This window comes from Clarias gariepinus, chromosome 21, assembly GCF_024256425.1.
Source record: "Clarias gariepinus isolate MV-2021 ecotype Netherlands chromosome 21, CGAR_prim_01v2, whole genome shotgun sequence".
Taxonomy (NCBI): domain Eukaryota; kingdom Metazoa; phylum Chordata; class Actinopteri; order Siluriformes; family Clariidae; genus Clarias; species Clarias gariepinus.
The window spans coordinates 2,138,123-2,161,938 of NC_071120.1; the positions used below are offsets into that span (position 1 = coordinate 2,138,123).

The following is a 23,816-nucleotide window of genomic DNA, read 5'->3' on the forward strand; positions in this document are numbered from 1 at the left end:
CACACACACACACACACACGTATCACTTAAAGATGTATATTGTTTTAAACCTTTAAATTAAATCTCATGTCTTTCTTCCTACGTTTTATTTCATTGTTGAAGAAAATAAACTAACTCCTCTGTAGGAAGGTGTCTCCGGAGGACAATTCAACCGAATCCCTCCTTCACTCACCACGTTTGTCCTCTCATTTATACTGTTAGTCACTGCATTCTTTATTGATAATCATCCTTTTTTCCTTCTATCCATTTATTATTCTATCATTCTTCTCTCGTCATCTCCATAAAGCACAAAACTCTCTTACCTATCTGTTTGAGCTGCAGTCTATTAGCTTATTGATGATTAGTATTTGTTTCTTTTTTTGTGGCGTAAAATCGACAACTCTTTCTAAAAGTCTTTTGTGTCACTTGATGCATCCCAAATGATCAAACTGCACAATTTAGACCTTTTGATGTTTTAATGATAATTATAATAATGGAATTATTTATTTTCTTTGATTTCTTTTTATTAATAAAAATAACAATATTGAAAGAGTATAATAAAAAGGATTAGGGTGTAAAAACTTTGATTAATTATGAAACAGGCCAAACAATAAAAAAAACCTAAGAAATAATATATTCATAAATAATTCTAAACCAGTGAATAAACCAGTGAAGGAGGACATCAGTGTTTCACTGAGTGTTTAACTCTGTAACAGGGAGGATTTCTGCTTTTCTCTTGGATTTAACGAGTTCAAGAGGGTTTTATATTCTTTGTTTTTTATTTATCCGTGCACCGGAAGTGACGCACTGATTATAGAAATATATTTAAATCAATAATATTTTTAGAACATCAAAGTGGATATGAGTACTGTAGTGTAATAAAGAGAAAGGAGAAGAAGAAAAGAGGAAAGTAGGAAAGAAAAGTAGTAAAAAAAAAGAGCCAGTCCGTTAGCGGAAGTGACGTCATCGAGTCAGAGATTCCGAAATGAAACTGTTCGATACCCAGGAGTCGACTCCCTGCTACGGGTCAACGTGTTACTCAGCGAATGAACCGATTCCAAAGAGTCGATTCTGTTAAACACTGGTCCTAAAACGTTGGAAAAATAAAAAGAGAGAAATCTTAATGCATAAAATACAATAAATAAGTAAATAAATAAGTATTGTTTAATATTGTAATTGTAATATAATAATATATTAAATAAATTAATTCCACAGTAATGTTGAATCCTGCCCTCTGATGTACAGAAGGAGTCTCCAGTGTCAGGTAACACTGTACACTAGCTCAGTCTTTAATAAACATATATATATATATATATATATATATATATATATATATATATATAAACTATAAGAATAGTATTAAAAAATATTTATTCATTATCACTAATAATAGAATTATATTCCTCACACATTTCACATTTTTATTTATGATGCTGTGAAGCTGCTTTGTCCCAATGACTATTTTAAAAAGCGCTGTATGATAAAATCAAATTTAAGTAATAAACCCTGAACAGCGCAGAGTCGACTCCAGGTTCAAGAGAATCGACTCCCAGCGCTAGAAAGGAGATGACGTCAGCGAGCCGCTGGCCCGGTTGAGTCGCGCGCGAAACGGAACGCAGTGGGAGGGGGCGAGCTCGTTCACCAAACCGGAAGGAAGAAAGTGAGCGTGTGTGTGTGTGTGAGAGAGAGAGAAAAGAAAAAGCGCCGAAAATCAAGCCAAAGCCCCTCCAGGAACAATCCCGAGCCATCCGCACGAACCATGGCCGATCCCAAGGTGAGACACGCGCCCTCCCGCCGGCACACCCCGCGCGCGCTCGCTGCGCCGCGACATTTCCGCTGTATTACTCCGGGTTTTATTAATAAAGCACACGGTAGTGTGCAGTCGGGGCGCTCACCGGCTCGTGCAGGAATTTAAAAAAGCCGGCTCTCTGTGTGTGTGTGTGTGTGTGTGTGTGTATAATAACTGTGTGTATGTACATATCAGTGTGTGTGTATGGTGTGGTAAGTAAACACCGCGCGTGTCCTCACCCCCGTGTTTAGTCCGGTGTTTATTAACGAACTGAAATGTGATTTAGTCACACAGTGGCGTATTAATCCCGCGCCGAGCGCTAATTAGCGTTAGCCTGGTTCAGTCAGCCGCTCACGCCGTGTGCTCGGGGATTAGCCGCAGCACTGTGAACGCTAGGTCTTATAACTCCATAGAGATGCACGAAGAAAAGTCTCCGTTGGATTCAGTTGCCTGTTTAACATCGCTTGTGGAAATCTCGTGCGTGTGTGCGCGCGCTAAGCTAGCATGAGTGCACCGTTAATGCTAGTTCCGGGTGGCTCTCGCGCGCGCTCTCTCTCTGCGTGCTAGCCGGTCACGCGCGTGCACCTAGTTTATTAATGTTTTTTTTTTTTTTTTTAAGAGTTAATTCCTGTTTAAATACTTCATATTTATTTATTAGATAAAAAAAAACTTTGCTAGGTGAATATATCACCAGCTAGTCAGCTAACATGCTAGCTAGCTAAGCACAATCTTTTATTTATTTTTTTATTTTTTTTTTATAAACACCGCCTAAAGTTAAATCTGTGCTTTAATACGGTGTGTGTTTGGGAACACCTTGATTTAATGAGGTGTTCGGTGAGTAATAACGGCCCCGCCGCGGTGATGGATTGGATTAGTTTATTAGGTGATTAGCATGCTAGGCCGGGTGCTGCGCGAGACCACAGCGTCGCGCGCCCACGGGGATGAGCTCGTGCTGCACTCCTCTCCCTAACGGACGGAGTTTAATTCCCTCCATTTCTGTGGCTTTATTGCCGATTAAAACACGATTCTGCTGCGTTGATGGATGGAGGGAGTGTGTGTGACAATCTGAGGAGATGTATATATCACAACTTTGTGTCAAAATTCTAATGATAAAAGTACCTCAGTGTGTGTGTGTGTGTGTGTGTGTGAGTGTGAGGTCCGAGCTGGGCGATGTGACGGTAATACCGACAGACTTTATATAACCTGAGAGATTAAACTGTGGACAAAAGACAGTGGACAAGGTCGGCTGGATGAAGTCACTTCAGGGAAAACACTCCATCTGAATAAATGTAATTAGTGTTTAGTCATCCATAGAAATCACCTAACCTCCAGATGCTGTTAGAATTCCAATATTTATGACTCACTGAAAGCTTAGAGAAAAAAACTCCCCTTCCATGATCGTGTTCGGTCCAGAACATTCCGCTCTCTGGTTTGTCTGTGTAAAGCCCAGAGTTTTTTGGGGAACTCATCATTAACACACTGCTTATTTAGGACGGGATGACCCGGGTAACGTTTCATCACCGGGACTGATAACGCGGCTAATTATAGGATTTAAGAAATGGGTGAAGGTTGATATAAACCAGCGGTCAGGTCCGTGTGAACGTGACGACGTGGTGGTGTTTTCACCTGCAGTAGTGTCGCACTGTGTAAAGTGACCCTAGGGAGTGTGTTCACAGTTCAGCGTTCAGAATAAAAGATGTGCACACCACAGAGCGAGACTATACATCTTTTTATCCTTTTGATGTGTGTGTGCCTGCGTGCAAATCACAGTGTGACAATCTCTTCACCTTTCTCCTGCAGGAAGCGCAAGAGGAGCACGAGACGTCCACGGACAACACGGAGGACTCGAACCATGACCCGCACTTTGAGCCCATCGTGTCATTGCCCGAGCGCGAGGTCAAAACTCTGGAGGAGGACGAGGAGGAGCTGTTCAAAATGTGAGAATCACTGGGGGGTTGTGTGTGTAAAAAAAAAAAAAAAAAAAAAAGGTCAGGAGGATTGTATGGGGTACGTCCTGTTCTTTAGATGTCCTGATTGCGGTGATTTGGGACACATTCACTTCACACTAAAGATTTAGTCATTTAATTTGAGCTCAATCAGGCCCGGATGACATAACGTGTTAAAAGCTGTCCTTAATGTCATATTAATCATATCGTTATCTCATACACACACTCGCGGCTCTACTGTGAGCGCTGCAGTATGTTTATGGAAAAATCTCCAGCCTGAGCAGTGTCGCCGTCCACACAGGGTTGTTTATGAAGAACACAAAGAGAAATTAATCTTGAAGCACATTAAACAATAAACTATTAAAACCTTTTCAGTTATGAATTGTGATTCCTTTGTGTGGCGATTCGTGCATCGCTGCACGTGCGCAAATAATTATTCAAACGCTATTTTTACATTTATAATGGAGATGAACTGGCCAATCGATCGGTCTGTCTCTGTTATAAAGCAGTTTCCCCTCCAGAATCGTCTGGTTTTCAGTGTGATTGGTCGTGACCGGATGATCGGCCTCAGATATGAATACTTCTGTACAGAGAGCAGAAGCCTTTGAGTGGCCCAACAGAGACACATTTTTATGGTGTTAAATTATAAAAAATTGATTTAAATTGGAGAATTGGATTAAACTGAATTAGGTCGTAAATTGGGAAAAATCTTAATATAATTTATGATGTAACAGGCGCGCGCTGCTCAGTGACTGTATTTGCATTCAATTTATTTGAAGTTAAATTTACCCAATCAAACTTTTTTAAAGGTTTAAATTTGTAACGATTAGGAATATTGAAACGGGATATTTATAAAAATCGTGATGCTTGTAAAATCGCAATATTAATTGAGGTATTGATGTATCAGGAGGAGACTGGTGATTCCCGTCCTTAATCAGGAGTGTGAGGAGTAAACTGTGATCAGTGTCTAGTGAACTGTGAGTTCTCTAACTCTGTGTGTGTGTGTGTAGGAGGGCGAAGCTGTACCGCTTTGCGAGTGAGAACGACCCGCCGGAGTGGAAGGAGCGCGGTACGGGGGACGTCAAGCTGCTGCGCCACAAAGAGAAGGGCACCATCCGCCTGCTGATGAGAAGAGACCGCACGCTCAAGATCTGTGCCAACCACCACAGTGAGTAGTGTGTGTGTGTGTGAGATACACCGTTACTGAGGTGTCAGAGTGCCAAACTGTCACAGGAGCTTGTCCTGAGAGGGGGTGGGGCTTGTACAACATTGTACAAGTGTGTGTTTTTTTTTTTTTTTTTTTTTTTAAACAATTGTGCTCTATGGGTTAAGTGAATGAGACTTAGTAAAGTGTGTGTGTGTGCGCGCGCAGTCATGCCACTGATGGAGCTGAAGCCGAACGCAGGCAGTGACAGGGCCTGGGTCTGGAACACACACGCTGACTTCGCAGATGAAGAACCAAAGCCAGAGATGCTGGCCATCCGATTCCTTAACGCAGAGAGTGAGTACACACACACACACACACACACACAACTCGGAGAGTGAGTGCACACGCACACACACAGCAGTCTGAATTCGTCTTTGTTCTCGTTACAGACGCACAGAAGTTCAAGGTGAAGTTCGACGAATGCAAAGAGGAAGTCCGAAAATCACTTGAAGGTAACTCTTTCTCTCACACACACACACACACACACACACACGTATGTACGTGCGCAGACTCACTCTGTTTGGAGTCGCCTCTCTCGGCTTTGAACTTTTTCAGTCTGCTACAGTGAGGTCACAGACTCGCTCGTTGTTGACTCCGCCCCCTCTAGGAGGAGTTACAGGGTGTCCTGTTACACGCGCACGCGCGCACACACTTCATTGCTAACAGTTGTCATCACAAGGGTGGTGCTGTTTATAGGAAATTAATCACCGACGTGTGTGTGTGTGTGTGGTGATGTCACAGTTTTCAGACTGAAGTTGATGATTTTCCTTCATCCTCGTGTGTTCCTTTTGTTTGTTCCTCCTCTGTTTGTTTGTCGTACTACTTTTGTCCTATTATTAATTTAATGTCTCTCTCTCTGTCTCTCTCAGAAGGGACAAATAAAGACATCGTGGCAGAGAAACTGGAGGAGCTGTCAATCAAGGACAAGAAGACGAAGGATGAGAAGAAGGAGGAAGAGAAGGAGAAAAAGGAGGAGAAGAAGGAGGGCGAGGAGAAATGAGCGCATTTTTGTTTTTTTTCCTTCTTCCTCTCCATCCCCTCCTTCCTCGCTGCACTTCTTATCTTTTCTAAAACAGACTCTGAACACGACGTTCGGACACTTAGTCTCTTTATTTTGGGTTTTTTGTTTGTTTTTTTATTTGTCCATCAGAGACCTGGGTGTCATTCTTAAACCATTCCTCACACACACACTTAAAACACACACACACCTACATACACACTCTCGCACTCGTCTGCTTGTGTACGGACCACCTGATCGCTCTGACAGGGGGGGCGGGGCTCGGCTCTGTTCCCATCGCGGCTCGTGTTTTTGTTTGTTCATTTGTTTTCTGTACTCGAGGCAGAGCGAGCAGGAAGCGAGTTTGTTCGACGGAACGCCAGGGGTTCTGAGGGAGAACCCGGAAGGCGGGGCTTCCTGCCCGAGTGGAGGATCTGGAGTGATGAGTGAAGCACCCCGAGACCTGGCGCTGCTCTGTCTGATTATAAACAAATGGAGGAAATAAAGAAAGTTCACTCGAGCCTCTGTGTCTGTCTGTTGTGTTCCGTCAGCGTGTGTTTGCTGATTATAAGTTGCTCGTTGTATATAGTCACGCTGTGTACGCTTTGTAAGATTGCATGATCACACTAAATGGCTAATTTGGAATGACATCAATCTGCTTCTCTTTACGCAAGTCCTAAATTGGAAAAATTTTAAATCTATGGTTGTCATGGAAACCTCCTATATAATAACACGCTTGTTGAACTAGCGTGTAGCTGCGTAATTATACATCATTTAATTACCTTTTGTGTAATTTCAATTATGTATATACTGTTTTTAATTATGTAATTTACACAGTGTTTAAATACAAGCTACGACCTAAAACATGCTTGTTTTGGCAGGGCTAAGTAAACTAAGAATAAGGATTGATAGCAGGCTAGTAAACATGGCCACTAGGTTTCACTACTGACATTATAGTTGATTTACGCACAATAATACTGTATATAAAGGTTTGTTTTTGTGACTGAAATTACAGATGAGGTCTGCTAAATGCTCAGTCTGAGCACTCGTTTAGGTTTTTATTAAATAAAATAGTTTTTAATTACAGTAAGTGTTGGCCATGAGAAGTTCAGGTACTGTTGTTTCCAAATCATGTGTTAAAGAATTAAATAAATTACTGGTCATTCTACAGAAACGGTTGAATTTGAATCATAAAATCTCCTGATATGTATTTCTTCTTTCACATCTTGAACTTGTTTAATAGCCATAAATTATAGTTTGAATCTGAAAAGTTTTTATAAACTTTTATAGATTTAATAACACCAATCAACACAATTTTTGGAGAAAATAATCGTAATTATTTATAAAATGGCTTCCATGTGTAAGATGAAATCAAATAATTATTAGATGTAATCAGTTTTTATGTCTAACCACTAAGAATAAATTACATCAATCAAGGAAGTGGGACATCTGACCTTTGGCATTTGTCCAGCGCTCTTCATCTTGTGACCTCTGCTGAAGGGATTTTAAAATAAAACTAACAAAAATATAACGAACACCAATGACAGGTGGCACGGTCGATTAGTGATGAGCATTGTCACCTTGCACCACTAGGGTCTGGGGTCGATTCCTGTCTGTCACAAGACAATATGCAGATTAGGCTAATTGGTGTTCCAGAATTTCCGTAGTGTGTAAATGAGTGTGTGTATACTCAGTGATAGATTGGCATCTCATATACCGTGCCTCGTGCCCTATGTCTTCAGAACATAGTCTCCCTATGTCTACCTGTCTACCCTATGTGGATGTGAAGATGTGTATCCTCTTCATGTCACCTCATACGACCTATCTTCTAGGTAGGAAGCAAACCATTGCCACGCTGTTCCACAGATTCCAAGGTTTCCAAGGATAGAAAAGAGAATTTTGTGGTTTACTGTATCAAATGCAGCTGAGAGGTTGAGGGCAGAGGACAGTTTAGCTGATCTAGCAGCATGACGTTTCTCAGGGACAGAAGGGCAGTGACTGTGGAATGTGCCACCTTGAACCGGATTGGTTGGGATCATTAAGGTTCTTTTGCAAGAGTTAAAGAGACATTCGGTTGTAAACAGTCCTTTCAAGAGTTTTTTTTTAAAGAAAAGAGATAAATGATACTGTGCAAAAGTTGCTAATGTCTGCTGGATCCAGGCAAGGTTTCCTGAGGATAAGAATAATCCTTACCTTCTTAAAAGCAGCAGGAACATGACCAGGTGATATGAAATGGTTGATGATGATTGTGATGAAGGGAAGGAGGTCTTATGAGACGGCCTGGAACATTGTGGAAGGGATTGGGTCTAATGAACAGGTGGTGGGATTGGAGGATGAGATCATATGTTGAATCCCATCAGTTGTCAGTTTGGGAAATTCCTCTAAGGGAGAGGAGGTAAGGTCCTGATGTTCTGCTGTAAGAACTGGGATGGAGCAAAGGGTTGCCGGATTGCTGCAATGGAACATATGGAGGAAAGGATATGCTCTTTTACTGCTACAGACACTAGTGACACCTACAATACACAGTATCTAGCTAAGCCCTGCAGACTGACAGACAAACAGAAATTTTTTAGGGCCCTCCAGTGTATAAACATAAAGATATCATAGAAAAGCGAGCTCTGACTAACGTATAGACAAAATCTTTCTTTTTATTTATATGAATTTGTGACTGAAATTACAGATAAGGTTTTGCTAGTTACTCAGTTTAAGCGCTCGTTCTAGGGTTTTGATGAATTCATTATTGTTTTACATCAGCTATTATAGCTGAACTGCCTCCCACCCTACACACTGTATAAATGCAGATCATTTACTGCTTTTTGTTTCACCCAAATGAGGATGGGTTCCCTGTTGAGTCTGGTTCCTCTCAAGGTTTCTTCCTCTTACCATCTCAGGGAGTTTTTCCTTGCCACTGTCGCCCTCGGCTTGCTCACCAGGGACAAACTGACCATTTTGATTCATACAAATTCACATTTCATACAAACCTAAATAATTCTTTTGACTATGTAAAGCTGCTTTGCGGCAATGAAAATTGCTAAAAGCGCTATACAAATAAAATTGAATTGAATTGAATTGAATTTTTCAATATAAAGGTAAAACTTTGGACTGCGAGCATAATTCCTCCTGGAAGCATGCTTGTATATCAAAACACTTGTATATCAAAGTGAATTTCCCCTATAAGAAATAATGAAAACTCAAATGATTCGTTCCACAACCCAAAAATACTCATATAAAACTAATTCATATAAAATATAAAGTAAAACTAAACAAAGTAACTTGCACTTTACCTTTGAAAAGAATTGTGGCTGATGAGTAAGAACAGACAGAGGAGAGGAGGAGGGAGGGGGCTACCATGTAGGACGACTTTTACACACAGACACACACCCCAGTTTACAGAATAGAGACTCTCACTCACACAAGCGCGCACGCACACACACCTGCTTGCCGACAGGACCAGCGAGCAAAGAGGAGGAGGAAGGGGGCTACTGTGTAGTGACTTTCACACACACACGCGCGCACACACACTCACAGTACCCACAATACTGTTCGTATTTCAAGATCTTGCTTGTTTACTGAGTTAAAATTTATTTAAACTTTTTGCTCATCTTGCAAAGATACTCGCATACCAAGGTTCTGTAATATAAAAACACAAGCTGTGAGCAGTGTACGTTTTGGAAGCATTGTTTCCAAATCGTGTGTTAAAGAAAGAAATAATAAATATAAAGTGAAGGTTTATTGAATATCATGAACAGACTGTGTGGAGAAACAAACGCAACTAATTCACAGGAATTTCCTCTGAGGAAGAGTTACTCAAACATCACACACACACGTTTTTTTTTTTTTTTTAGCAGAGGTGGTGAAACTGTGTGTCTGTACAAATATAAATATATAAATATCTAATGATTTAATGTTTAGTAGAAGAAGAATTTTCCATAGTTTGTACTTGAAGTCCTGTGTTGCTCGGGTGCTCCCGAGAAATCCGTCCGTCTGTCCGTAGGAACCTTCGTGCCAGCGCTGTTTCCAGCCGGACTGTGATCTGTGCCGGAACACAAACAGCCACGTAGCTTGGAGCGGGGAGGAGAGCGTCGCTCTGTGTGAGTGTGTGTGTGTGTGTGTGTGTGTGTGTGGACGGGTTTATTAACAGTGTAACAGCGCGATAATAAGAGTGTAACAGTGTGAGAGGAGGGTGAGAGGTGTGTGTTACCGCGCGGTGAACACGGTATGTGTGTGTGTGTGTGAGCTAACATGCTAACGCGCTAACAGGCTAGCCGTGATTAACAGCGGGGTGTGTCATGAGTGCGCTTTAATACACTAGAGCTAGTGTTTAGCGATTAGGTAGTGTATAGTGACTAGGTAGTGTGTGTGTGTGTGTGTGTGTGTGTGTGTGTGAGAGAGAGAGAGACAGAGTGTGTGTGTGTGTGTGTGTATAAATAACACGGATGTGGGTTAGAGACGCGCGCGCGAGAGAGGAATGCTCTTGATCACGTGACCGCTGCTTATCTGTGTTGCAGTAATGCGGATGGTGTTGGTGTTGTTTACGTGTTGTCTGACGTCATGTTTATTGTGTTTGTTTTCCTCAGACGTGCAGTGAGACAGGGGAGACGCGCTCTCTGTTCATGGATGCCGGAGCAGAACCGTACACACTGCTACAGAGATGGAGAACGGAAACACACTGACAGCGGAGACCACTGACACACACACCACCACCACCGCCGCCGACACACACACCACCGCTGACACGCACGCGGGCAGAGATGGAGAGACAAGCGCGCTGAAGTTAGGACTAGAAGTGCAGACTGAGGAGAACATCCCCAACGGTGAGAGCTGTGCCTCGGCTCTTACACTTCACACACACACACACACATTATCAATGTCATGGTGTCGTTGGGCGTTCAGTCAGCTCAGTTTTCTTCTGGAACAGAAATATTACACACAGAGATCTTTAACAGAGCGTAAATCAGTTCCTTGGTGTGTGTGTGTGGGCGCTGGAGCCTCGCCTCACCTGCTCTACCTGCTCTACTGCTTCACCTGCTCTCCCAGTGAAGTCCTCCAGCTCTGCTCAGAACCCTTAGACCCCCCCCCACACCACACACACACACACACACACATCATCATCACATCAGTGCTCCACATTAACTGTAATAACAACAGCATAACACTGCGAAAAACAAAATTTTTTTGCATTTTCTTCTTTTAATCATCTTCGTTCCAGGTCACGTGGGAGTGGAGCCGCTGGAGAACGGCGAAGTTCAGGGAGAGACTGGAAGCGACAGCCCGCCGTCTGCCGCGTCACTTCCTGTCCTGCGGCCCGTGTCACTTCCTGGTGCAGGTGTGGCTTGTTTCCCTGACAGCGTAGAGAAGCCTGAGGGCTCGGCACTGCAGTCGCTCAGACTAAGTATCCCAATGCAGGAGACGGAACTGTGTAAGCACACGGCGTCATACTGCCCCCCCTGACTCCGCCCCCTCCCTCAACTTCCTCCTCGCCCTGCCCCGCCCGCTCTGAGTGTGATCCCTCAGGCTGCTCTGGTCTCCTAACACGCTTACGGCCCGCAGTGTGTGTGACTTGTTGGGTGCTTTTGTAATTGTTTTGTGTGTGTGTGTTCCTCCTCCTCGTGTTAGCCATGCTAGCCACATTAGTGTGTTTCTTGCTGTTAAAAATGTAATGATGGATACCAGCTGCTGAGTTACTGCAGGCTCCAGCTCGGGTCTCTCTCTCTCAGGGTTAACGACATGAGACGGGGTGGTGGGTGGGGTGAGGGGCGTGGCTAACACATGACTGGCACGAGGTGCACTCTGTAAGTGTATCCGAGCTCTCGGGGTTTCTCAAGCAGGTTTCCTCAGCTATGTAACACACACACACAGCTACAGATGATCTTTACAATTTATTTCACAAAGTGAGAAATCAAACACCGTCAGCTCTCACACCTACTACCTCTAACACTGCTCTGCATGAGGTGTGTGTGTGTGTGTGTGTTATCTCTGGGTTTTATCAGAAACACACTCCGGGGGGGTTGGGGGTTGTTTCTGCATGGTTTGGGGAGATTCTCTTTAACACCTTTTAACACACACACACACACTCAGTGTTTGAATCCTGCAGCAGAGAGAGTGAGAGAGACACTGATTTTTCTCTTTCCTTTGATATTTTACTTTCTTACCTTTTTCTTTTACCTGCTTTACCTTTGGATACCATTCTTTTCTGCCTTTACACTATAACTTTGTGTTTCATCATTCTCTGTCTGTGTCTCTCTTCGTGCCTCTTTCTCTCTCTTTGTCTCTCTCTCTCTCTCTCTCTGTCCATGTGTCTCTCTTAGTGCCTCTTTCTCTGTCTTTGTGTCTCTCTCTCTCTCTGTGCAGGATTTATTAATCAGGTTAACTGCTAGCTACTGAGGGAAAGCTGACTCGTTTGTGTTTGTGTGTGTGTAGCGAACGAGCCGTCTCTGGAGATGGAGAACGAGGAGAAGATCCGCCTGGATGCTCGGCGTCGCCTGGAGGAGCAGCTGAAGCAGTACCGCGTTCAGAGACACCGGGAGAGGGTGAGACGCGCACACACAAACATTAATACCAAATACTTACACCGTGGCTTAGGGCACCATTACTTTTGACACTTGTTTCAATCGTTGCTAGGAGTGACGCACATGTTAGCTTGAGTCATCTTCTGAGATACAAGCATGCTAACACTTTCTGACCTTTACATATTTATGGTTAGCAGCATCGCCTGTGAAGCCTGAGAGAAAATTAGCGACGTATACAACACATTAATGCTAACTCTCAGCTCTTTACACTTTTAGCACTGTTTGTTAACGAGTTGTTGAAACTGCTGTCTTAGGCTAACATTGTTAGCATCTTACATAAAAAAAACAGCTATTAACTAGCTAAGATGCTAATCTGAATGTGGTTTTGTCTTTTTTAATTTCTTTTTTCTGAATGAATCTTTACAGATTAGCGTTTATTATCTGAGCATTAATCGCGTCGTGGCACAAACAGCCTAGGATTAGCTATCACGCTAACGGTTATGTTTACTCAGCTCCCTCACACCTCAGGAACGTTAGCCGTACCGCTGCGGCGTGACCTTTTGCCTCTACATTATTAGCATGCAGCATGAGTCACTAAATGACTTTTCCTCACAGAGGAAAGCTGTGTTTTTCGATTGCTCCGCCCCCACAGCTGTCAATCATTTGATTTTGAGAAAGATTCCCGTGGTATTTATAGCAAGTCTCTGTCACAGAGCGACGCTAATTACAGCCTGACAAATTTGCAGAAGTTCTCAGAAAGTTGAAAACATGTTGTTTCTATGACAACACAGACACACACACTCATACAGACACACACACAGAGCCTGTGTCTGGTTAGCGGTTGATGCTAAGTGTGATTGCTGTTTTATTACTCTGTTGGCATGTCTGAGGTGACTGTTGCAAAATTGCATGTTTCCTGGTTGCCTAGCAACCCTGTTGAGTCTCCATGTGTTCTAAATAAAAACAATCTGTCTCTCTGTGTGTGTCTCTCTCTCTGTTTTTATTTATTTGTCTTGTTGTTTCTTTCCCATGTCTTTACTTCTTTCTCACTCTGTGGCTGTTATCTGTTTTTTTCTCTCCCCCTTTCTCTCTCCCTCGCTCAGTCGCACCATCGGTCATCCCCTAAGTCCCGCCCCTGCAGCACCCTCGACCCGGAGCTCATGCTGCACCCGGACATCTTGCCCCGCGCCTCTGCTGTCGCCATGACGACCGAGTACTCCTTCCTGCGCACCAGCGTTCCCCGCGGACCCAAACTGGGCAGCCTGGGCATCCCGGCTCCCAAAGACAGGAAGTCCAAATCCTCGCGATCCGGCAAGATCCACTCGCTCGCCGACTACAAGACCCCAGATACACCTGGCGAGAAGTCCTCGTCGTCCTCCGTCTCTGTCTCCACTGTTTCTGAGATGAACTCGAGCTCCGTCTCCACGCTGTCCGAGATCAGCACCAGCTCCGTCTCCACGCTGTCCGAGATTAGCGCCCCCGGCTCCGAAAACGGAGGGAACGTCGCGGACGGCGGAGCGACAGAGCTCACGTTAGCGGCCAGCAGGGCGGCGGAACAGGAAGTGGTTGTGGTGCAGTATCCCTCGCTGAGGGAGGTGCTGCAACAGGCCAATGAGGAGCTGGAGCTGGAGAAGGAAGCCGGGGCCAACGAGGATCTGGAGAGTGAGGGCGGGGCCGAGTCACGCAGCCGCAGGGACAGCTTCTCCAGCACGTACGCTTCTGTCTTACTCACTTAACTATAGTGTCACATACTCGAATATTAATGAGATCAAAATGACACGCCCCTTTCTCTTCATCAAGTGACATGTAAAGTCTGCGACAGCTGTTTAATGTTTGGACACGCCCACTCGTTGTATATGTAAATATATATTAATGTGTAAACTGAAACAAGTGGAGTTAATGATGATAAAGTGGGTGTGGTCACTCATAGGATACGACAGAAGTGTGAGGGGAAACCATGGCAACAGTCAGTCTGTTAAAGAATGGACACGCTCACTAATTATCAGTGGTGTAAAATGTGTGTGTGTGTGTGTGTGTGTGTGTGTGGGGCAGTGTATCGTACGGGAGCTCGGTGATGGGGACTCATGACGAGCTGCTGCAGGTGTTGAAGGAGAAGATGAGGCTGGAGGGACAGCTGGAGTCCGTGTCCTCCGAGGCCAGTCAGGTGAGAGACCCCGAAACACAGGTGCTGCAGGTGACCAGCACGCTGACGCATGAGCGTTGATGAGGATTACTCTCCTTCCTTTATCACTGCCATTATGGGTGCCATTACTTTTTCACCCTGCCTTGTTTGTTTTAATTCAAGGTGTGCTTTAGAAATACTTGTTTTCACGCAGCGTTAAGATCTTATGAGAGGCGCGGCGTCTGCGTCCTCCTCTCTGATTAAGTCCCGCTCCGTACCGCAGGCTCTGAAGGAGAAGACAGAGCTGCAGGCGGAGTTGGCGGCGCTGGATGCCCGTCTGCGCGCTCAGCGTGAGGAGACGCGCGTGAGTTCGGAGCGTCAGGCGTCCCTGGCGTCGGAGGTGTCGTCCCTGCGCTCGGAGAGGGGTGGGCTGGAGCGGGCCGTGGCGGAGCTGCAGGGTCAGCTGGAGGAGAAGAACGCCGGCCTGGAGTCGCTCTCCAAGGACCTGCAGCTGGCTGAGGAGCAGTACCAGAGGCTCATGGGACGGGTGGAGGACATGCAGCAGGGCCTGAGCACGCGGGACTCCACGGGTGAGGAGGAACTAACACACACACACACACGGGGAGGGAATAAAACTTTTCATTTTAGCTACTGGGACTGAGTGTAAACTGTGTGTGTGTGTGTGTGTGTCAGTGAGCGAGTTGCGTCAGCAGCTGACCGGACTACACGCACAGCTGCAGCAGGTGGAGGTTGAACGCGGGATGCTGAACTCTCGGCTGCAGACGTCTCAGGCGGAGGTTCAGTCACTGCAGCAGCTGCGCAGTTGGTACCAGCAGCAGTTAGCCATCGCGCAGGAGGCCCGGGTCCGGCTGCAGAGTCAGATGGCCAACATGCAGGTACACACACACACACACACACACTCACACTGTGTCCTGTTTAATCCCCCTGATGCCTTACATTCTGTCTCCTCCTCCTCTCAGGCAGGTCACATGACTCAGATCGGCGTGCTGGAGAACCTGAAGATTGAGAACGTCAGTCTCTCTCACCAGCTCACCGAGACCAAACACCGCTCCATAAAAGAGAAGGAGCGCATCGCCGTCCAGCTGCAGAGCATTGAGGTGAGGGCTACTCGGTGACATCACAACCTGGGCTCCGCCCACAAATCAGTTAAACACTTTAACAACTTTGTTTACAAAAAATCAAGTGGACTTTAAGTGGACTCCGCCTCCACTTTCTCTCCGACTCATTCGTGCTTGACCCCTCCTCTCTGACTCCGCCCCCTCCAGGCGGACATGCTGACGCAGGAAGCAGCGATCCAGCAGATCCATGATGCGAAGTCGATGGTGGAGAACGACCTGCAGCACAAGCTGGAGGAGTTCGAGGAGGAGCGAGAGCAGCTGCTGAGGGCGGCCAACAAGTCTGCAGCGCTCGAGAGGGAGCTAGAAGAGGTTACACACACACACACACACACACACACACACATGTACAGGTCTATGAGTGTGGTGTAACCAGTGTATAAGTGCGCTCCTCTGTCTCGTCCAGGTGAGAGTGTCCCTGTCCCAGAAGGACGCTCAGCTCCAGGCGTTCCAGCGCGAGCACGTGGATCTGATGAAGAAGCTGACGGAGACTCAGGACGCCCTGCAGAGTAAAGAGCAGGCGCTGCAGCTGATGGAGGCGCGCTACGAGCAGCTGCAAGCCGAGCTGGACGAGCTCCAGGCCGACGCCTCCGCCCGAGACGAGGAGCTGCAGTTCCTGCGCAACGAAAAGATCGTCCTGGAGGTGGCGCTGCAGGCGGCGCGCGCAGAGAAGACCCAGCTGGGGGACGGGGCGGAGAGACTCGGACAGGACGTGCTGGACTCGTCCGACGAACTCGTAAAGCTCAGACAGGAAGTGCAAGTCCAGGCCACACAGGTGAGTGTATCAACAGGAAGTGAGGTCTCGCGTCAAACAGAAGGGTGCCAATATTTTCTTTTATTTAACGTTCCAGATCGAGTCCCTGCAGCAGGAGAACGTTTCGCTGAAGAAACAAGCACAGAAACTGAAGGAGCAGTTCAACCAGCAGAAGGTACGCCTGTCAAACACAAAGCCCCTCCTACCAGTCAGGCCCCTCCCACCGCTTTAAACACTGCTGCTCCGTATCGCCCCCTGCAGGTGATGGTGGAGGCGTACAGGCGAGACGCCGCCTCTAAGGAGCAGCTGATATCGGAGCTGAAGGCCACCAAGAAGCGTCTGCTGTCGGAGGTGAAGGAGCTGAAGGAGGAGGTACAGCGGGCGGAGCAAGGGAAGAGGAGCGCCGAGCTGGAGCAGCAGCGCCTCCTGCAGGAGGTCCAGAGAGTGCAGCAGCAGATGAGTAGCCTGGAGGAACATCTACAGGAGGTACAGAGCGAGCGAGACCAGCTCAACACACAGCTGCAGGTACACACACACACACACACACATATTTTTTGGTGTATGCCAAAAGAGACACATCATAAGTGTGTGTGTGTGTTTTTCTTTCTCTCTAGTCTGTGCAGTTTGATCAGAGTCAGCTCTCTGCGGTGTCGCAGGAGAACGAGGTCCTGAGGAAGAAGGTGGAGGAGATGCAGAACGACGCCAAAAAGTGAGTCACATGACCTTTATCCATCTGTACAGGAACGCTAAGTAAGATTAGTCTGATTAGTGTCACGAAGAGTCAAAATGGTGGCAACCACCCTGCTGCATGTTGGTGTTATCACGCGGTGGCGGTACTAAAGGCGTTTGTTGTCGTGTCCCAGGGCGATTTCCGAGCAGAAGGTAAGGATGAAGAGGTTGGGGACGGATTTGACGAGTGCGCAGAAGGAGCTAAAGGTGAAACACAAGGCGTACGAGAACGCCGTGAGCATCCTGAGCCGCCGCCTGCAGGAGGCGCTGACGGAGAAGGAGACGACGGAGGCGGAGCTAGTGAAGCTCCGAGCGCAGGTGGACGAGGGCGGGAACAACCAGGCGCTGCAGGTAAGATCGCTGATAAAGACGCTAGTGTAGCCATCAGACACAGTGTCCCCGATGCCGGTGATCAGCTGGGCGTGTCTCGTGTCTCCATCCCCAGGCGAAGGTGGAGTCGCTGCAGGCGGAGCTGAACGCCGTGCTCCAGAGTAAAGCCCTGCTGGAGAAGGAGCTGCAGGAGGTGATCAGTCTGACCAGCGGCGAGCTCGAGGAGTACCAGGAGAAGGTGCTGGAGCTGGAGGACGAGGTCAGCAGAGCTTCACGAGCTTCAGGGTGTTTCAGTTCTCACCAGAGCGTGTCCTTAACACCCTGCGTTTCTCCTCACACAGCTGCAGGAGGCGCGCGGCTTCAAGAAGAGAATCCGACGCCTGGAGGACGCTAACAAGAAGCTAGCGCTGGAGCTCGAGCACGAGAAGGGCAAGCTGACCGGACTCGGGCAGTCCCACAATGCACTGCGGGAGCACGCTAACGTCCTCGAGGCTGCGCTGGCCAAGAGAGAGGCTGACCTGGTCCAACTCAACCTGCAGGTCAGACAACATCTCTCACCTTTAAGTTTCTGTAGTTTAAACCCTAAAGCAGACTGTGAAGTCTAAACCCTGTCTGATTCGTGGTTGAAGGTCCAGGCCGTGCTGAAGAGGAAGGAGGAGGAGGACCAGCAGATGAGGAACCTGGTCCAGACCCTGCAGGCCTCGCTCGAAAAGGAGAAGATCAAAGTGAAGGAGTTGACCGAGCAGGTGGGCGTCTGATCTCAGAGCTTTTCATGTCAGAGGGTCTGATCTCACACAGGGGCTTCACTGTCCAACACAAGCCTTTGATCTCAGAGCTTTTCATGTCAGAATGTCTGATCTTATATCCGTTACAGTTTCATTACAACCTCTTTTTTTACAATGTCTAATTTTTCCACACAACACCCAGAGCATTTCAAAGGCTTCATAGTGTCTGATCTCACAAATATTTAATTAGTATCAGAGCTTGGATTTGATTCATACTCTCTAATGTCTGATCTCACATGATTTACAGTTTCATTACAACCTGTTTCTGTTTCATTCAGTTCATGCTTCCGTCTGTCTGATCTCACATCTGTTACCGTTTTGTTTTAACTTGTTTTTGTTAATGTCTAATCTACACATAACACCTGGAGTATATTAGAACCTGTTTTCGTAACCTTCCGATCTCAAGGGCTTTATAGTGTCTGATCTCATATGATTCATTTTTAAATATCAGAGCTTTTATTTATTTATATTTATAGAGTCTGATCTTACACGAGTTACAGTTTCACTACAGTATGTTTTAGTTAGTGTCTAATCTTCACGTAACACTTTTTATAAACTTTTTTCACTTAGAATGTATATTATGTTTCATATTGTCTGATCTTAAAGTCTTTACAAAGTGTCTGATCTCATGCAAGTTTCATTAGAACTTATTTAAATTTTAAATATCTAATCTCACAGATTTGTAATGAATTTGTACCTTGTAGGTGTAGTGTTGGTATACTATTTTTTTGTGTCTGATCTCACAGTGCACAAATTTGTGTGTGTGTGTGTGTGTGTGTGTGTGTTTAGGTGGCCGAGGCCCGTCTGGAGGCGGCCCATAACCGCAGACATTATCGAGCGGCCGTGCTGGAGCTCAGCGAGATCAGGAAGGAGCTCCAGACCAAAGAGGAGCTGCTGAGGACACTGCAGGAGGAGGCCAGGAGACTCGAGTGCGTCATCTCTCTCACTTACACACACACACACACACACACACACACACACACACACACACACACACAACTCGTATCACATAGATTAGACTCTATATCAGTGTGTGTAGGTAGGGGTGTGGTTAGGGTGATGTGGTGTGATGATGAATAATTAATTACCGTGTGTGTGTGTGTGTGTGTGAATTCTCTCCCTGCTGAACCCTGAAAGTCACATGACTGAAGAAATCTCATTTAAGTACTCGTTTACATGCACATTTGCATATGATTTTGCATTTATCAGTGTGTGTTTAGGGTGTTGGCACAGCCTGTGTGTGTGTTTGTGTGTGTGTGTGTGTGTGTGTGTGTGTGTGTGTGTGTGTGTGTGTGTGTTGATGTGGTGAATGTATGGGGTCTGTGCAGCATGTTAATTTACAGGGTGTGTGTGTGTATATACACACACGTGTCTAATGTGTGATGTGTGTGTGTGACGTGTGTGTGTGTGTGTGTCTCCTCAGAGCTCAGGACGCTCAGCGCTCCCAGGATGTGTCGCGGTTCGAGGCCGAGCTGGCCACCGCACACACACAGCTGCAGATCTTACAGAAACAGCTGGACGATGAACTCAACAAGCAGCCGCTCACTAACCAGGAGGTGTGTATACACACACACACACACACACACACAGATCAGTAACTGTACATCAGGTTAAATCAGAGTGGATGGAAAAAGTGATTCATTTTATGGAAATATAATTGTGTGTGTGTGTGTGTGTGTGTGTGTGTGTGTGTGTGTGTGTGTGTGTATGTGTGCGTGCAGGTGGAGGATCTGAAGTGGGAGGTGGAGCAGAAGCAGCAGGAGCTTGATGCACAGCGCCACCAGGTGGAACTCTCAGAGAAATGCAACCAGAAAGAGCTGGACACGGTGCAGGAGACACTGCAGGTCTCTCACTCACACACACGCGCACACACACACACACACACACACACTTCTACAGCTCAGTAACAGAATTTCAGGTTGTCGCTTTGCTTCTCAGTGCCTGTCTCACTGTGTGTGTGTGTGTGTGTGTGTGTGTGTGTGTTCAGAGGGTGCGTGTGGAGTTGGAGATGGTGCAGGAGGAGCTGAACGGCAGCAGGAAGGATAAGTTTGTGCTTCAGGCGAAGGTGGTCGAGCTGAGGAACAGCATGAAGAGCCTGCTGCAGCAGAACACACAGCTCAAACAGGAGCTCAAACACACACGCACACGCAAGGTCAGGACACACTACACACACGCCTGTGTGAGAGAGTATTGGGTGCTGCTTTCATAGTGAGTGCCAAAACTTTTGGATCACCCTCTGTGTCCCCCCCTCCCCCTCTGTGCTGCAGCAGCGGATGGAGGTGAAGTGTGACTCCGCCCCCCTGACCCCGGTGAAGATCCCGGACTGCCCGGTTCCCGCCTCGCTATTGGACGAGCTGCTGAAGCCGGCCGCGTCCGTCAACAAGGAGCCGCTTAACAACCTGCACAACTGCTTACGGCAGCTCAAGTACGTCTACACACACACACACACACACACACACACACACACACACACACACTCACACTTATCACCTTTGATCTGATCTATCAACCTCGCATGTCTCTCTGTCTCCAGGGAGGAGATGGACAGTCTCCAGAAGCAGATGGAGGAGCACACGGTTACCGTGGCGACCTGGGTCACGGCGGAGGAGGAGCTTCAGAGACTCGGTATCCACGACAACGGGAGCCCGTCCAGTAAGGAAGAGAAAACGCAGCCGGAAAAGATGACATCCTCGTAAACACATCAGCGAGGGGGACACGTTTTATCCGAGAGCGCACATGTTTCGGACACTCTTTCTGTTTTTCCCCGTCCATATCGGTTGGACCTGATGCTTTATTTGTTTGTCTCTTGTGTTATGCTTTTATTTCATTTTATTATTTATCTGGTGGGACGTCGGAAGATCTGTTGCTAGAATTCACCAAAAATCATGTGACAAATTATATATAAATATCTATAAATATAAACCGACGCGTTTTACACGTCAGAATCAGTGTTCCTGTAGTGAGTAGGCTGCCTACGTAGGGCACAGGGAGTCTCGCCGCGTTTAGGATGGAAGTTCGGCTCGGACATGAGAGTAATAAGATCATAAACCGCAATAAGGCGACGGATCGTCAAACGGTTCTGACCTGATAGAAAAGAGTTGATTCAGAATTAAAGTCAATTTGACTCTTTTGAATCATTTGCTGTGTACTGGATCGGTTTACATAGTTATGTGTTTAATTTAAGTAAGAACCAAAACGTAATGTTAGAGGTGTGTGTAGGGCTGAGAACCTCCTCGTAATAAATATCTAAATGCACCGTTACCTGTTAAGTATGTGTGGGAATCATAAAAGTGACTCATGAGTCGACTCTACATTGATTCACTAAAGTTTACCGAGACCACCAGGTGTAATCTCGTGCCTCACTCGCTGGACACCGCGCATTGGCCAGTAAGACAAAGTGCGGAGGGGGACACACTAACCTACAATTCACACACACACACACACACACACACATGCGCAGGTGTGAATATATCCATTGTATATACATGTGTATAATACGTACGCACGCGGTTATTTCGTCAGCTCCGTTCTCTGTGGATCGCCCTGATCCTGAACGAGAAGCTGAGCTAGTGGCAATACTGTAACGTGTGTGTGTGTGTGTGTATAAAGTGTTTATCAGAGCCTCGGCATGTTAAAGGGCTGCAAATTCCTCAAAGAAGAAAAAAAAATGCACCTTTTCCACGCAGTGTCTCTGTTTCCATGACGACAGGAGTTCCCTGTTTGTAAAACGCTAACAGGATTCACTTTTTCCTCAGACGCCCGTATTTGGTTGTGTTCCTGTGCGCCGCGTGTACAGTGTAGATGTGGATCAGGAATTAAAGGGCTGTTTATTCTAGCTGAGAACAGCGCGGAAACGTCCCTCGTGTTTTAAGCCCCGCCCTCAGGCCCCGCCCTCAGGGAACGTCACTCCGGCGATGCTCTCATCACAACACTGTGCTGAAGTTACAGGGTCGCACATCATCATAAACACTTGAAGAAACGGCGCGCTCGTGTAGATGGGTACGATCCTCTCCTCCTCCTCCTGCTCCTTCCTGTCACATGATCAGTTCCGCAGAGTTTTGTGGTATTCAAGCTACTGTGGAATCTCTGGTCAGTTTATTAACATTATTGTTAATATTATTTTAATGTTTGTTTTTAATCTGTTACTCTCATATCTCGAGACGTGATTGTGAGGTGAGTGACTGACGCCAAACCCGCCTGCTCCGACCCTGCGTAGACGCTTAACCAGGTCTCCCCGCTGTGGAGTGTGATGTAATTTATATAAAATGTGTGTGTATATATAATAAGAGACGTCTGGACAGACACTGATATTGCACAACTGACGCTTGGGGAGGGAGGGAGGGGGGGGGACAGAAAAAGATGTAAAATATTATAGTTGGTGTTTTTCTTTCTGTGCGAACTTGACGAGTGTGTGTGTGTGTGTGTGAGACGAGACGAGACCCAGGTGCTTTAGGCATTTAAAGTAGGCTGACTGGGACGCAGAACCGAATCACAATAAAAAGAGATATATCGTGGTGTTTGTGTGTGTGTGTGGGAGGAAAATCACTGATATGTTAATGTTTTCTGTAACAATTGAGAAAGGAGTCTCCAGTGTCAGACTCTTCATATACACACACACACACGCAGGGTGTTCTATTGTTTTCACCGAGCAGGATCTCAGCACATGTCTAGTTTAAAGCTTGAATTCTACAGAGTGTAAATTATTATTAATTAATAATATTAAGCTTTTAAAAAAAACCACCTTCTGGTCTTCTTAATTCTGCACGTTTTAACTGGTCTTTTGTCATTGTTTAGTTTTAATACACCTCCTCAGGAGGGTTACAGCAGGAGTCATCAGAGACGTTACAGAGTGCACGTCACACCCCGGGCGCTGAGGAACGTGACGACTTCACTCTTCTGTCTCGTTTTGCAAAGAAAAAGAAAAGCAAGTCCTGTTTGAAGGAACCAATTATTTTCTGTTTAATCCGTACTGTTACTGTTTATATGAACCTGACTATACTGTGTAAATGTGTGTAAATGATGACGTGTGTGGGGGGCGTATTGCATTGCACCTTTTTCTTTTCGTTGAATTTTTTTTAATCATACTGTCATGGCTGAGATGAAATCCTGGAGTGAATACAGCTGAGAAAAACAAATGCAGCAATTGGAGTTTGTCTTACATTCATCAAACATACGTCTGTTTGTTTGTTTATTTATTTGTTTTCACCCAAATAATAAAAAAAAATCTATATACTTCTCCAGAATAGAACAAAACATACGATAGTGATGTGATGTGTGAGAACCTCAGGCTTAAATTAGCTAATAGAGAATACTTCCACATGTTCATGTTCTCCTGATGTTTGGTATGTAAATAAAGTCAGATGTTTGTGGAATTATTCTGTCAGAGTTTACAGACAGACTATTTCACTTACGAACTGTTATTCTGCTATAATTTACTATTTCACAATTTACAAGTTTACATACACTCAGGTGGCTGTGCCTTTAAACAAATTGGAAAATTCTAGAAATTGTGTCATGGTGTTAGAAACTTCTG

The 23,816-nt window shown here is 45.9% G+C and overlaps 2 protein-coding genes across 6 annotated transcripts; both read left to right on the forward strand.

Annotated features, from left to right (window-relative positions):
* The first annotated feature begins 1,564 nt into the window (after window positions 1–1,564).
* On the forward strand, window positions 1,565–6,438 carry ranbp1 (RAN binding protein 1). The gene is made up of 6 exons (XM_053481710.1): window positions 1,565–1,753; window positions 3,569–3,705; window positions 4,725–4,882; window positions 5,087–5,215; window positions 5,311–5,373; window positions 5,791–6,438. Exons 1-6 carry the CDS (start codon window positions 1,739–1,741, stop codon window positions 5,919–5,921), a joined length of 633 nt encoding a protein of 210 aa, XP_053337685.1. The 5' UTR covers window positions 1,565–1,738; the 3' UTR covers window positions 5,922–6,438.
* Window positions 6,439–9,944: 3,506 nt separating this feature from the next.
* Window positions 9,945–23,422, forward strand: golga3 (golgin A3). Of its 5 annotated transcripts, none has more exons than XM_053480963.1 (24): window positions 9,945–10,009; window positions 10,496–10,732; window positions 11,128–11,337; window positions 12,339–12,448; window positions 13,531–14,138; window positions 14,480–14,591; window positions 14,833–15,139; window positions 15,243–15,445; window positions 15,530–15,667; window positions 15,836–15,997; window positions 16,092–16,460; window positions 16,537–16,614; window positions 16,701–16,964; window positions 17,054–17,148; window positions 17,303–17,519; window positions 17,614–17,757; window positions 17,840–18,037; window positions 18,128–18,244; window positions 19,073–19,212; window positions 19,707–19,839; window positions 20,005–20,127; window positions 20,271–20,435; window positions 20,551–20,708; window positions 20,817–23,422. In XM_053480963.1, the coding sequence occupies exons 2-24, from the start codon at window positions 10,570–10,572 to the stop codon at window positions 20,977–20,979; spliced, it is 4,377 nt and encodes a 1,458-aa protein (XP_053336938.1). In that variant the 5' UTR covers window positions 9,945–10,009; window positions 10,496–10,569; the 3' UTR covers window positions 20,980–23,422. The 5 variants fall into 5 exon arrangements, with proteins under 5 accessions (XP_053336938.1, XP_053336941.1, XP_053336942.1 ...); XM_053480966.1 differs by having other exon boundaries at window positions 20,554–20,708; XM_053480967.1 differs by having other exon boundaries at window positions 11,128–11,244.
* Window positions 23,423–23,816: the final 394 nt, after the last annotated feature.